The sequence below is a fragment of the Takifugu rubripes genome, chromosome 20 (assembly GCF_901000725.2).
Source record: "Takifugu rubripes chromosome 20, fTakRub1.2, whole genome shotgun sequence".
NCBI lineage: Eukaryota > Metazoa > Chordata > Actinopteri > Tetraodontiformes > Tetraodontidae > Takifugu > Takifugu rubripes.
In genome coordinates, this window is record NC_042304.1 from 17,832,394 (window position 1) to 17,847,322 (window position 14,929).

Here is a 14,929-nt window from a genome sequence, read left to right on the forward strand (position 1 = left end):
TGTGGTCGTGTGTTGGAGGTCGTGTGTTGGAGGTCCTGTGGTCGTGTGTTGGAGGTCATGTGGTCGTGTGTTGGAGATCGTGTGTTGGAGGTGCTGTGGTCATGTGTTGGAGGTCCTGTGGTCGTGTGTTGGAGGTCATGTGGTCGTGTGTTGGAGGTCCTGTGGTCGTGTGTTGGAGGTCCTGTGGTCGTGTGTTGGAGGTCGTGTGTTGGAGGTCCTGTGGTCGTGTGTTGGAGATCGTGTGTTGGAGGTCCTGTGGTCGTGTGTTGGAGGTCATGTGGTCGTGTGTTGGAGGTCGTGTGTTGGAGGTCATGTGGTCGTGTGTTGGAGGTCCTGTGGTCGTGTGTTGGAGGTCATGTGGTCGTGTGTTGGAGGTCGTGTGTTGGAGGTCATGTGGTCGTGTGTTGGAGATCGTGTGTTGGAGGTCCTGCGGTCGTGTGTTGGAGGTCATGTGGTCGTGTGTTGGAGATCGTGTGTTGGAGGTCCTGTGGTCGTGTGTTGGAGGTCCTGTGGTCGTGTGTTGGAGGTCCTGTGGTCGTGTGTTGGAGGTCCTATGGTCGTGTGTTGGAGGTCGTGTGTTGGAGGTCATGTGTTGGAGGTCCTGTGGTCGTGTGTTGGAGGTCGTGTGTTGGAGGTCGTGTGTTGGAGGTCGTGTGTTGGAGGTCCTGTGGTCGTGTGTTGGAGGTCGTGTGTTGGAGGTCATGTGGTCGTGTGTTGGAGGTCGTGTGTTGGAGGTCGTGTGTTGGAGGTCATGCAATCCTCCTGTAGGCTTATTTTGAGTGTTTTGTTTTTAATTTTACACTAGATCAAGTAAGTTTTACTTTACTTTAATGTCTCACACTCAAACTGTAAAACACAGAAATCGTTTTTCTTGTTCTTTTGTATCATCATTTTCTTTGGTACTTGGAGTAAAATTCCAATTCTGACCTGTTCTCTACCTTCATATCTCTTTCTCTCATCTCCTCCTCGTGTACTTATTCTCCTAATTCTATTTGATTTGATCTATCAATTTCATTAATAAGAGTTAGAATTATTATTTCCCTGGAAAAGAAGGGCGGTGTTTTGTCATTTGACAGCTGAAGTTTGTCTTTGTACCAAAATGACTCAAAATGAATGGATTTTAATGAAAGTTTCAGGAAAGAACAGCCAATTCAATTTTGCTGATGTTCCAGATTCTGGAGAGGCTTTGACCTTTGACCTCCCAAAGAGATCCCACAGTCAAGGGGCTTTATTAATAAAGCAAACACAATATTTTGGGAACTGAAGTTTGTGCTCTCGTTTTTAATTCTTTTTACCTGTCAGCATCTCCTGATGTTGACTATTTTAGCAGGCAGATCATTTCTTACTGTCATCCAGCTGTGAAACATTCATGCCATCATTTTATCCAAATTTCTCATCTCTTTAGTGGAGAAATGCATGCGCTCTATGCAAATGGGGACCCAGATGGTGAAGCTACGTGGAGGTTCCAGAGGCCTGGTTCGGTTCTTCTATTTGGATGAACACAAGTCCTGCATCCGCTGGCGGCCGTCACGTAAAAATGAAAAGGCCAAGAGTGAGTTTATCACGTGTCCGTCATAGAGGGTGCTGTTTTTCTCCTGTTGACGTCCTGGAACTCAACATGTTCATACACGAGACAGTGGAAAGACATTAATGCTACAGTTACTGTTTCTGGCTCCTCACTAAAATGTGCGATTTTAACAAAAATCAATGACTCATAAACAGATAATGTGACTAATCCTGCTGAGTAGTCACATACGTGACACCAACACTTTTCCGGTAGCAACAACAGTGAGCAAAAAACGGCAGAAACCTTTGACAAACTCCAGAGCACAGAGACAGATGTGTTTTTAGGCTAGCTTCAGTTGTAAGAACCTCAGAAATCTGTGCTTAGTTCTCTAGTTGTTTTAATCAATTACATATGCAGGTAATATGTGACCCTTCTGCCTCATCAAGCTGCTTTGAAAGACCTCACCCTGATCATAGCCATCTCCCTGCTGCTGCCAGAAGCTCATGCAATATTCTGCTGACTTATGATTTCCTGCTGTTCCATAATTAATGAGGATGCAGAAAGTGCAGTTTTGTGATGAGTGGAAACATGAACACACAACCAGCATGTGTAGAATTATGTCTATTTATACAGTAGAATTGTGTAGCTACTATGTATCTTCGCATTAAAAATGAGTAACCTACATATTTAAAGATAAATGACAGACCGGTGGAGGCCGTAATAAAAATCCATAACTAAATCTCAACAATATTTCATTTTCAAAATGCTCTTTCTCATGTGAATGAATGCTTACAGTGCTTTGATTTGTGCTTTGATTTGTGTGTCACAGTCGCCGTTGACTCCATCCGAGAGATACGTGAGGGCAAACAGTCAGAGATCTTCCAGCGTTACTCGGACGGCAGCTTTGACCCAAACTGCTGTTTCAGCCTGTATTACGGAGAACACATGGCGTCTCTGGACCTGGTAACCGGTACTGGAGAAGAAGCGCGTACTTGGATCACAGGTCTGAGGTACCTGATGGCTGGTATTAGTGACGAAGACAGCCTGGCCAAGAGGCAGCGGACACGGGATCAATATCCTTATTTCACTTTCTCAATTGCTGATGTGTCACATTTATGCTCTCCTGTTTCTGCTGTTATTTATGCTGTGAATCCTCCACGTTTCTTTAACCTCTGACATCATGTGGTTAAAACAAACCTTCACTGAAGCGGATAAAAATGGAGACGGCAGCTTAAGCATTAGTGAGGTCCTACAGCTTCTTCACAAACTCAACGTCAATCTGCCAAGACAGAAGGTCAAACAAATGTTCAAGGTACCCAAATCCCAAATTTTATGCTGCCAAGCTGAAAAGCTGTGCAATGCTTCTCATTTTGGTTTTTCTTTTGACTCTGCCCATTTTGATTCTTAACCTTTTGAGTCTGTTTGAGTCTTTTGAGTCTAAGCCTAACCCATCTACTCAGTAATGCTCAATAATGCATGTGATCAAAAGATTCCTAGAGTCAGCAGAGCATTTGGGCTCATTCTCATCTTGTCAGATAATGACGTGTTGCTCAAACAAAAGTGTCATTTTTGATGCAATTCTGCAGCATCACCTTTGAATGGAGGGGCTCTTAAATAAAATGAGTGGCATTCTGAGAGCTCTCCATCTGATTGGATTCCTAACCCTAACCCCCTAACCCTCTAACCCTAACCCCCTAACCCTCTAACCCTAACCCCCTAACCCTAACCCTCTAACCCTCTAACCCTAACCCTCTAACCCTAACCCCCTAACCCTCTAACCCTAACCCCCTAACCCTAACCCTCTAACCCCCTAACCCCTAACCCTCTAACCCTCTAACCCTAACCCCCTAACCCTCTAACCCTAACCCTCTAACCCCCTAACCCTCTAACCCTAACCCCCTAACCCTCTAACCCTAACCCCTAACCCTAACCCTCTAACCCTAACCCTCTAACCCCCAACCCCCTAACCCTCTAACCCTCTAACCCTAACCCCCTAACCCTCTAACCCTAACCCTCTAACCCTAACCCCCTAACCCCCTAACCCTCTAACCCTAACCCTCTAACCCTAACCCTCTAACCCTCTAACCCCCTAACCCTCTAACCCTAACCCTCTAACCCTAACCCCCTAACCCTAACCCTAACCACCCCTAACCCTAACCCTCTAACCCTAACCCCCTAACCCTCTAACCCTCTAACCCTCTAACCCCCTAACCCTAACCCCCTAACCCTCTAACCCCCTAACCCTAACCCCTAACCCCCTAACCCTCTAACCCTAACCCTAACCCTCTAACCCCCTAACCCTCTAACCCTCTAACCCTAACCCTAACCCTAACCCTCTAACCCTAACCCTAACCCCCTAACCCTCTAACCCGAACCCTCTAACCCTCTAACCCTAACCCTCTAACCCTCTAACCCTCTAACCCCTAACCCTCTAACCCTAACCCTAACCCTCTAACCCTCTAACCCTCTAACCCTAACCCTAAATCCTACCCCTCTAACCCTAACCCTCTAACCCTCTAACCCTAACCCTCTAACCCTAACCCTAAATCCTAACCCTCTAACCCTAACCCCCTAACCCTCTAACCCTAACCCCTTAACCCTAACCCCCTAACCCTCTAACCCTAACCCTCTAACCCTCTAACCCTAACCCTAACCCTCTAACCCTAACCCTCTAACCCTCTAACCCTAACCCTAACCCTCTAACCCTAACCCTCTAACCCTCTAACCCTAACCCTCTAACCCTAACCCCAACCCTAACCCCCTAACCCTAACCCTCTAACCCTCTAACCCTAACCCTAAATCCTAACCCTCTAACCCTAACCCTCTAACCCTAACCCTCTAACCCTAACCCCCAACCCTAACCCCCTAACCCTCTAACCCTCTAACCCTCTAACCCTAACCCTAAATCCTAACCCTCTAACCCTAACCCTCTAACCCTAACCCTCTAACCCTAACCCCCAACCCTAACCCTAACCCTCTAACCCCCTAACCCTAACCCTCTAACCCTAACCCCCAACCATAACTCCCCAACCCTAACCCCCAACCCTAACCCCCAACCCTAACCCCCTAACCCTAACCCCCTAACCCTAACCCCCTAACCCTAACCCTTGGAAGATGTTCTTTGAACCTCTTCCTGCTGAGTGTGCTATCACCCCAGTGACCCATATGGTGCTGCTGCTGGTACCGATGGTCTGCCTGGTCAGTGAGGGTAAACCCACGAGCTGCAACTGTGTGACAGGGACACTAAATAGCAACAATAATGAGTCAGTGTGGCTAGACTGGTTTGTTTTTGTCCTTTTGTTAAAATATTCGTTATCTTCCGGTGAATGTCTGCACTCCTGTCACTTTAAGGTAAAGAATAGTCGTGTTCTACATTTGGTGTGTATGATCCTGCTGAGACTTCAGGACTGGCGAGAGCGCTGTCCCTGGTGGCGTGGCATATGGTGCTGCTCCGTAAAGAGAAGGATTACATCGGTCGTGGTGTGACCTCCTGAGGGGCTCTTGTTAATCTCATTCTAAAAACAAAGATTTTAATCACCTTTTGACTGCCGGCCAACTTTCAGATTTAAGCCAATTTAGAACAGCGAAATTTTAAAGTCTGTTAATTACAGTTAAAGATAAAAACTTTATTTTTTAGATTTATAATTTTAGGTATTTTAAGATTATTATTTTGTTGATTTGAGATTTTGGTTATTTTCTAACATTAAAACAACATTAAATAATGTTAAAAATAAGATCTGTTGTCAAAACTCCTTAGAATGATGTGTTTTTGTCCATTTAGCCGTGAAACGTGAGGGTCCCCATCATCAGTGTTAAGGGTTTCTACAGTGGTGGTATGATTGGGGCAATAGTACACATGACATCTGCACCTTTGGTTAGGAGGCCGATACAGACCAGAACCAAGGAACTCTGGGCTTTGAGGAGTTCTGCTCCTTCTACAAGATGATGTCAACTCGCAGGGATTTGTACCTCCTCATGCTCACCTACAGCAACCTCAAGGATCACTTGGACATAGACGACCTGGCCCGGTTCCTCAACACGGAGCAAAAGGTAAATTATCCTTTCATCACAAATTTTAAATTTTCTCTGTCACACACAAAGTGCATCAAAGCTGATTTTTGAAGTCATTGCCATTTTAGTCATTTAGAAGAAGTTTTTCCAAAGTGAGAGACACAACCGAGACACCATGCAGCTGTGACCAATGTGAATAAACGAGTAGCTTCCATCCTAAACTACATGCTGCAGAGCTGTGGAGAGGGCTATAAAGAGGAGAGAGGAGGAGAAAGAGACGTGCTGTTAGGAGAGCAGATGCTCCTCCTCTGACACACCTCTGGAGGTCGCTCCACCATCAGGGAACAAGGGCTGAGAAGAGTCTGCATTGGTGCACCTGAACAGACGTTTGATGCAAATAGAAAATGATGTAAAATGATAACTGCATGATGTCCTGTTGCTTTGTCCCACTTGCTAAATTCTTTAGATGATCAGAAAGGTCAGACTGTGGTCATTTCATCTCTGTTACAGATGACCAAAGTCACCCGAGATCACTGTCTGGAGATCGTCACCAAATTTGAGCCGTCTTCCGATAACCAGAAACAGGGACTTCTGGGAATTGATGGTATGTCCATTTACAACAGCTGACTTTGTCAAGTCTCCTGTTTCTACTATCAGACTGTCACTGATTCCCTGGAAACGATTTCAGCTTCCGTTGAATGTTTTAATGTGAAGTAAGCTAATATGTTTTGGCTGCAGGGTTCACCAACTACATGCGCAGCCCAGCAGCTGATATCTTCAACCCCGATCATTACAGCATGAACCAGGACATGAACCAACCTTTATGCAACTATTTCATTGCCTCCTCACACAACACCTACCTGACAGGTGACCAGCTGATGTCACAGTCCAGAGTGGACATGTACGCCTGGGTGCTGCAGGCTGGCTGCCGCTGTATTGAAGGTCAGAGGTCAAGGTCACGTTCACTCAGTGTCAACAGATTCTGTCATCAATCTGACCCAGCTCATTTTGCAGCATCTGACCACTTTCTCATGTTTAAATGTTTTTTTAAAATTTGGATCATGAATGAGGAACAATTAATGAATCTCAACTTAAATCACAGTTGACTGTTGGGACGGCCCAGATGGAGAACCGATTGTCCACCATGGATACACGCTGACCTCCAAGATTCTGTTCAGAGACGTCATTGAGACCATCAACAAGTACGCCTTCATCAAGACTGAGTAGGTTCATTCGCACCTTCACACACACACACACACACAAGTTTCTGTTCATGTTTGTGGTGTGTAGAACTCCAATGACCTCAGGCTCTTCCTCAGTAACTTTGCTTGCTCTGTCCTGTATCTTTATCTTTACTTTGGGACTTTGTATCCAATTCAAGGATGGAATTCTGTATTTGCTGTCTGGACAAATCTCAAGAAGCTCCATTTTTAGCTTTTGTCTATTGAGAATTTCTACTATTCAGTTCAATTCAAACTTTATTCGAGTCATGGGAGGGAAAGAAAAAGGAACCAAAACAACTTAGAGATCTGACATGTGCGCGCAGGCAGCATCGGCATGTTTCACATGTTGTTTAAAATGTTTTAGGGCTTTGATTCTACTGATTTGAATTCAGAGTGAGATGGTTGAGGTGGCCTTCACCGCCCATTCATGGTCACATCATTTAGGATGAGAAAGCAGAGCAGCAACTCTTAAGAGTTTGGTCCTGTTTGAAAATACTCACACCTGCAAGATTCAAGTATTTTATTCTTCAGTGTTTCGTACAACTTTTAACCTCTGGTGGTATACCTAGCTCATGGTTTCTTTGTGTTGTTGTGGGCTTTTCATCCATATATCTGAGTGTGTCTGACTGTCTGACAGGTACCCCGTCATCCTGTCCATAGAGAACCACTGCAGTGTTCCTCAGCAGAAGAAGATGGCGCAGTATTTGACTGAGATCTTTGGAGACAAACTTAACCTGTCCAGCATCAAGGCTGACACGTTGGGTCGGCTACCATCACCAGAAGCACTGAAAGGAAGGATCCTGGTGAAGGTACCATTGCTGTCTGGCACTACAGAGACTGTATAACTATAATGACTCCATAACCTTTGAATCTAAACTGAGCGTTCTTCCAAACTGAAGCATTGGCTAGTTACTAATTCATCTGGTGATTCTACTGGAAGTGAAATTGGGACTTGAAAAGACGAATAGTGGGTGTTTTTGTTGGAATTTCTCATGATATTCTCATTTTTCTCCTGCTTCTGTTGATAGAGACATTATTTCTCAATCAGCATTAAATCATCCCAGATATGAACCGACGGTTCACTAAGTCTGTTCATCAGCAACAGTGGTGGGTTGGGGTTATGGTTAGGGGCTGGGTTAACCCAATGATCTGAGGGATGTGAAGAACACCTCTGACAGTCAACAGCCTCTCATAAGATGTCTCATAAGATGTAAAAGGATGAAAAGCTTGTTGTTTACGGCCTTAAATGACACCACCAGGGAAAGAAGCTGCCTCCAAACATCGATGAAAATGCTGAAGAGGGAGATGTTTCCGATGAGGACAGCGCAGACGAGATGGAGGACGACTGCAAACTGATGAACGGAGATGTATGTAGTCTGTCCTTGGTAAATAAATGTGCTTTGTTCCCCAGAAATGTCTGGAGAAGAGTCAGCTGGACCTTTAGAAGCAACTGGATGATGTTTTTCCTCTTCCCTGACCCCAGCTTTTTCACTAGATCTTTATTGATCGTCGGCTTCATTTTCTGAGGTGTCACAAGTTCTTAAAGAGTTGGTCAATATAAGCCTTCAGCACATCGGCTTTTCTCTAGAACTCCAGAAGCTTTGAACACTTGGCTCCTTCTGTCTGACTCTCCTCTCTGAACTGCTTGTTTGACCAGTGTCAGATGTCCTGCTGCATCACCACTGGGAACATTTCAACTAACTGTTGTGTGTTATCGCACAGATCCGCTCATCTCCTCTGGAGACTTCTTCTGTCTCTCCACTCTTATTTGGAATCTTGCGGGAGCTTTTGATCATCATCCATGTATCTTCCATACAGGTTCTGGTGAAACAATGCAAGTAACCCTTTCTCGATTTGAGCAGGCTTAGGGTTAGTTGGGATGGTTAGGGTTAGTTGGGATGGTTAGGGTTAGTTGGGATGGTTAGGGTTAGGGTTCGTTGGGATGGTTAGGGTTCGTTGGGATGGTACGGGTTAGTTGGGATGGTTAGGGTTAGTTGTGATGGTAAGGGTTAGTTGGGATGGTACGGGTTAGGGTTAGTTGGGATGGTAAGGGTTCGTTGGGATGGTTAGGGTAAGGGTTAGTTGGGATGGTTAGGGTTAGTTGGGGTGGTAAGGGTTAGTTGGGATGGTTAGGGTTAGTTGGGATGGTTAGGGTTCGTTGGGATGGTAAGGGTTAGTTGGGATGGTTAGGGTTAGTTGGGATGGTAAGGGTTAGTTGGGATGGTACAGGTTAGAGTTAGTTGGGATGGTTAGGGTTAGGGTTAGTTGGGATGGTAAGGGTTAGTTGGGATGGTACGGGTTAGGGTTAGTTGGGATGGTAAGGGTTAGTTGGGATGGTTAGGGTTAGGGTTAGTTGGGATGGTTAGGGTTAGGGTTAGTTGGGATGGTAAGGGTTAGTTGGGATGGTTAGGGTTAGGGTTAGTTGGGATGGTAAGGGTTAGTTGGGATGGTACGGGTTAGGGTTAGTTGGGATGGTAAGGGTTAGTTGGGATGGTTAGGGTTAGTTGGGATGGTTAGGGTTAGTTGGGATGGTACGGGTTAGGGTTAGTTGGGATGGTAAGGGTTAGTTGGGATGGTTAGGGTTAGGGTTCGTTGGGATGGTTAGGGTTAGTTGGGATGGTTAGGGTTAGTTGGGATGGTAAGGGTTAGTTGGGATGGTACAGGTTAGAGTTAGTTGGGATGGTTAGGGTTAGGGTTAGTTGGGATGGTAAGGGTTAGTTGGGATGGTACGGGTTAGGGTTAGTTGGGATGGTAAGGGTTAGTTGGGATGGTTAGGGTTAGGGTTAGTTGGGATGGTTAGGGTTAGGGTTAGTTGGGATGGTAAGGGTTAGTTGGGATGGTTAGGGTTAGGGTTAGTTGGGATGGTAAGGGTTAGTTGGGATGGTACGGGTTAGGGTTAGTTGGGATGGTAAGGGTTAGTTGGGATGGTTAGGGTTAGGGTTAGTTGGGATGGTTAGGGTTAGTTGGGATGGTACGGGTTAGGGTTAGTTGGGATGGTAAGGGTTAGTTGGGATGGTTAGGGTTAGGGTTCGTTGGGATGGTTAGGGTTAGTTGGGATGGTACGGGTTAGGGTTCGTTGGGATGGTTAGGGTTAGTTGGGATGGTAAGGGTTAGGGTTAGTTGGGATGGTTAGGGTTAGTTGGGATGGTAAGGGTTAGTTGGGATGGTACGGGTTAGGGTTAGTTGGGATGGTAAGCGTTAGTTGGGATGGTTAGGGTTAGGGTTCGTTGGGATAGTAAGGGTTAGTTGGGATGGTAAGGGTTAGTTGGGATGGTACGGGTTAGGGTTAGTTTGGATGGTAAGGGTTAGTTGGGATGGTTAGGGTTAGGGTTCGTTGGGATGGTAAGGGTTAGGGTTAGTTGGGATGGTAAGGGTTAGTTGGGATGGTACGGGTTAGGGTTAGTTGGGATGGAAAGGGTTAGTTGGGATGGTTAGGGTTAGTGTTCGTTAAGATGGTAAGGGTTAGTTGGGATGGTTAGGGTTAGTTGGGATGGTACGGGTTAGGGTTAGTAGGGTTAGGGTTAGGGTTAGTTGGGATGGTTAGGGTTAGGGTTCGTTGGGATGGTAATGGTTAGTTGGGGTGGTTAGGGTGTGTTGGGATGGTTAGGTTAAGGTCATTCATAACCCTGTATTCATGTATAAATGGGTGGTGCAGTGATTGGCTGTCTGGCAGCTGTTTGGTGGCAGGGGTTTTACTCTGATGGACCACTCTGATGGTCTGCTGGGGGGTCTCCTAGGAGGATGGCTGGGGATGTGCTCCGTCTGTAGGCAGGCTGGTCCTCAGCACAGATGAGTCCAGTGAGGCCGAGTCCAGATGCCAGAGCATGAATGATGTGTTGACTCCATCGCGTAAAGACCTGCAGGGGGCGTAGGGGAGGGATCATTTTGAGACGGGACATGGCCTTATAGCCTTTTAAAAAAACTCTTCATAACCTGTCAAAATATTCTCCAGGTTAGTCCCCTAACCCTAACCAGAGGTTTCAAACCACTATTCAAGTTCAGTCTTACTTACACACATCCTTTACTGTTAAGATTGTACTTTCCAGAAACCAAGACTCCTAAGCCTCCTAACCCTAACCCCTGAACAAGCAACAGTGGCGATCGTTCACAGGAAGTAACTTGACAAGAACCAGGCCTGGATGGGGGAGCCTTCCTGCAAAGGCAGTCCCAGTTTTGAAGGAAATGACAGGAATAACATCTAGTTTAACTAAATCAAATCATGAAGAATGAAGAGGCTTCTGATGACAAAGTGGTGGAGATCTGGAAGTTCTGAGGACAGGTTCAGACTAAAAGAATATCTGCTGTTAGAGGACAGTAACGAGCCCACCAAGGCTGTCTAAATGCCAGGCAGTGGTACTGCCCACAGGTGGAAGGATAAATGTTTAAATCTGAGAAAAATGTGAAGGAAAACCTTAGAGGAGCAGAATATTTTGGATGTTGAAGTTACAGAGATGGAGCTGGTTTGGAGAGTTGAAAGGACAGAGAGTCAAAAACGAGACGTCTCCGAGTTAGAACAACAGGAAGGGGCTCATCCGGTGCCAGCCATGGAGGAAGTTATGCCCATTAATATTGAAACAAATGTTATATTTCAAATGTATCGTGCACATTTAGCATTCTTTCCAAAATGTGAAAAATGGAAGGAAGCTTTTCACTATTCTCTCACTCCTCCTCCTCCAGACATCAGCCATTAGGAAGCAGGTGGAGAACATGGCCAAGAAAAAGTTGGACAGTCTGCTGAAAGAGTCCAAGATCCGAGATCGGGAGGACCCGGACAGCTTCACCATCACAGCACTCCCACCTGCTGGGAAGGCCACCCAAAAAAACAGTTTCAAGGTAAAACACCTTCAATGGAATCAGATGTTCCAGCAATCAGTCATTTAAAAATATGCAATAACATTTAATCTGGTCTAAATTTTCTACACAAATTCAAGCAAAATTGATGTTTGATCAGTATTAAAACCTGGTTTTCCAGGTTTGATTTGCTTTTGTTGCTCAGATTCAGTAGCAGTACAGTCTTCTAATAACACGTGTCTCCTGATATCACGGCTCACCATCTCCACCTCCATCTCACCTCCAGAAGGGAACCTTTGTGAACACAATGTTCTGTTTTCTTCACCACTGTCAGGGTAAGGTGGATGACGGCTCGGACACGGCAGATGATGCAAATGCCAGTAGCAACAAGCGCACAAGTCGCTCCTTCATGGAAAGTTTCTCAAAGCGAAAGGTTACCTATTTTAATCACACATTGAAGTTCTCATATCAGCAAAATGTGATGACTGACAGCTTCATTCTTTTAGCAGAAAAAGACAATCAAAATGAAAAAGACATCGAGTTTTGAGGACACAGATACTGAGCAAGAAAGTAGCTGCAGTTCTTCCCGAGCTGCCCTACACCACAAGTATGACAATTTCATTTCTACAAGCATTTTTTAGTAAGATGTAGTTATAGATGAGATAAGAACATGAACAGCAGGTTGACTCAAATTTTAGCCGAGCAACCACAAACATGGCAAGATGTTTTCTTCAGTCGGCTGTTTGGATTGTGGTGTTAGAGGGAGATGGGAATCATCTGAAAGACCTGTATCTACTTGTACTTGTGTTCTCCATTGATCACAATTCCTGGCGAAAGATACAGAAGGAGGTGATCAAATATGGGAGTAAGGAGGTCTCTGCACACGTGCAGCTGCCAGCATGTTTGTGACAAACAGCAATACGACAGATTAGCCTGTGGTTTTCATTACTGGTCTTTATTGAGAAGTGGCTCCTCTCAGCGTCCCCAGAGGAGCCTGTAGGGCTAGCAGGGCACACAGCGCATGATTTTACATGCCCAGTGAGATTACTGTTGTGGCAGAGACAATTTCACCATGTGCTAATGCTAACGTGGCTTTGGCTATTCTGCTAAAAGCCATCAGCAAATTGCAGTCTGCTGATCCATGATAGGGTTTTCATTGTGGTTGGAGACAATATAAATTTCATCCTCCTGAATTCCATTAGCATGTAACACATCCCAATACAGATGAAGAAAACACTGGATAATGTTGACGTCACTGAAGTCCTCCCTTAAGCCAGTTGGACCACCTCTCTCTCTGTCATGTTCACTCCAATAAGGGGAAGGACAGGATAGAATCGCGGGATTCTAAAGACTGCTTGGACCACACAGATTTACTTGGGATTTAGTTACACTTAATAGGAGTTCAGTAATGTCAGACTCTTTCAAAACAGCAAATTTCTGTTCAGCCCTCACTTTCCACCCTGGTTTATTCCGGTGGAGAACGATAGTGCATCCTTCCATTGTTAGCACTGGAATCAGCACTCTGTTTTCACCTTTTCTACTTTTGCAGAAAGAAGAAGACCATGAAATTGTCCCGAGCTCTCTCTGATCTGGTCAAATACACTCAATCTGTGGGTCTCTACGATATCGAGGCACAAGGTAAAGTCTTTGCACTGATGACAGTAAATTAATGAACTGAATCATAACAGTTTTCTCTAATGAACCTAAATAATGCTAATTGCTTCTCAATCCTCTCATCTGTTACTTTTTTCAATCAATGGGATTTTGTACTGCAGTATTTCTATTATAGTAGAAACAGAAATGTCTGGATATTTTTACCTGAATGGTCAGATAATGAGCTTTTTTTTTTTTTTATTCAGACTGATTAAAATATCCACATTCAAAAATGTTTCTAAATATGTTGTTAAAAGTAATCTTTGAAGCTTTTCTTTGCATTAACTGTTTGTTTTGCTTTCATTTGGCTTTTTTCTTGGCAGCTAATTGTAACTGGCAGGTATCGTCCCTCAGTGAGACCAAAGCTCATCAGCTAATGCAGCACAAAGCTGCATCATTCATCCACTTCAACCAGCAGCAGCTCTCCCGCATTTACCCCTCGTCCTACCGTGTGGACTCATCCAACTTCAACCCTCAGCCCTTCTGGAACGCCGGCTGTCAACTTGGTATGAAGGCAATCGCTCGGCAGATCCTTGAAAGTGCACCAGTGGTGTAGCACCAGTGATGTAGCACCAGTGGTGTAGCACCAGTGATGTAGCACCAGTGGTGTAGCATCAGTGGTGGAGCACCAGTGGTGGAGCACCAGTGATGTAGCACCAGTGATGTAGCACCAGTGGTGGAGCATCAGTGGTGGAGCACCAGTGATGTAGCACCAGTGGTGTAGCACCAGTGGTGGAGCACCAGTGATGTAGCACCAGTGGTGGAGCACCAGTGGTGGAGCATCAGTGGTGTAGCACCAGTGGTGGAGCATCAGTGGTGGAGCATCAGTGGTGTAGCACCAGTGGTGTAGCACCAGTGATGTAGCACCAGTGGTGGAGCATCAGTGGTGGAGCACCAGTGATGTAGCACCAGTGGTGGAGCATCAGTGGTGGAGCACCAGTGATGTAGCACCAGTGGTGAAGCATCAGTGGTGTAGCACCAGTGATGTAGCACCAGTGGTGGAGCATCAGTGGTGGAGCACCAGTGATGTAGCACCAGTGGTGTAGCACCAGTGGTGTAGCACCAGTGGTGTAGCACCAGTGGTGTAGCACCAGTGATGTAGCACCAGTGGTGTAGCACCAGTGATGTAGCACCAGTGGTGGAGCATCAGTGGTGGAGCACCAGTGATGTAGCACCAGTGGTGTAGCACCAGTGGTGGAGCATCAGTGGTGGAGCATCAGTGGTGGAGCATCAGTGGTGTAGCACCAGTGATGTAGCACCAGTGGTGGAGCATCAGTGGTGGAGCACCAGTGATGTAGCACCAGTGGTGTAGCACCAGTGGTGTAGCACCAGTGGTGTAGCACCAGTGATGTAGCACCAGTGGTGGAGCATCAGTGGTGTAGCACCAGTGGTGTAGCACCAGTGATGTAGCACCAGTGATGTAGCACCAGTGGTGGAGCATCAGTGGTGGAGCACCAGTGGTGGAGCACCAGTGGTGGAGCACCAGTGATGTAGCACCAGTGATGTAGCACCAGTGGTGGAGCATCAGTGGTGGAGCACCAGTGGTGGAGCACCAGTGGTGAAGCCCCAGTGGTGGAGCCCCAGTGGTGGAGCATCAGTGGTGGAGCACCAGTGGTGGAGCACCAGTGGTGGAGCACCAGTGGTGTAGCACCAGTGGTGTAGCATCAGTGGTGGAGCACCAGTGGTGGAGCATCAGTGGTGGAGCACCAGTGGTGTAGCACCAGTGGTGGAGCATCAGTGGTGG

The 14,929-nt window shown here is 46.0% G+C and overlaps 1 protein-coding gene across 12 annotated transcripts in view; it reads left to right on the forward strand.

Moving 5' to 3' along the window:
• Positions 1 to 14,929, forward strand: part of plch2a (phospholipase C, eta 2a) — a 50,434-nt gene that overhangs the window by 23,041 nt on the left and 12,464 nt on the right. For 11 of the 12 annotated variants that reach the window (XM_029828213.1, XM_029828214.1, XM_029828215.1 and 8 more), the window contains 14 exons: positions 1,406 to 1,552; positions 2,337 to 2,580; positions 2,690 to 2,819; positions 5,387 to 5,557; positions 6,029 to 6,122; positions 6,257 to 6,460; positions 6,621 to 6,741; positions 7,379 to 7,550; positions 8,001 to 8,108; positions 11,419 to 11,574; positions 11,867 to 11,965; positions 12,039 to 12,139; positions 13,082 to 13,170; positions 13,509 to 13,691. In XM_029828213.1, coding sequence (XP_029684073.1) covers positions 1,406 to 1,552; positions 2,337 to 2,580; positions 2,690 to 2,819; positions 5,387 to 5,557; positions 6,029 to 6,122; positions 6,257 to 6,460; positions 6,621 to 6,741; positions 7,379 to 7,550; positions 8,001 to 8,108; positions 11,419 to 11,574; positions 11,867 to 11,965; positions 12,039 to 12,139; positions 13,082 to 13,170; positions 13,509 to 13,691 — 2,019 coding nt within the window. The remainder of the gene's footprint in view (positions 1 to 1,405; positions 1,553 to 2,336; positions 2,581 to 2,689; positions 2,820 to 5,386; positions 5,558 to 6,028; positions 6,123 to 6,256; positions 6,461 to 6,620; positions 6,742 to 7,378; positions 7,551 to 8,000; positions 8,109 to 11,418; positions 11,575 to 11,866; positions 11,966 to 12,038; positions 12,140 to 13,081; positions 13,171 to 13,508; positions 13,692 to 14,929) is intronic. The other variant, XM_029828211.1, reaches the window with a different exon arrangement.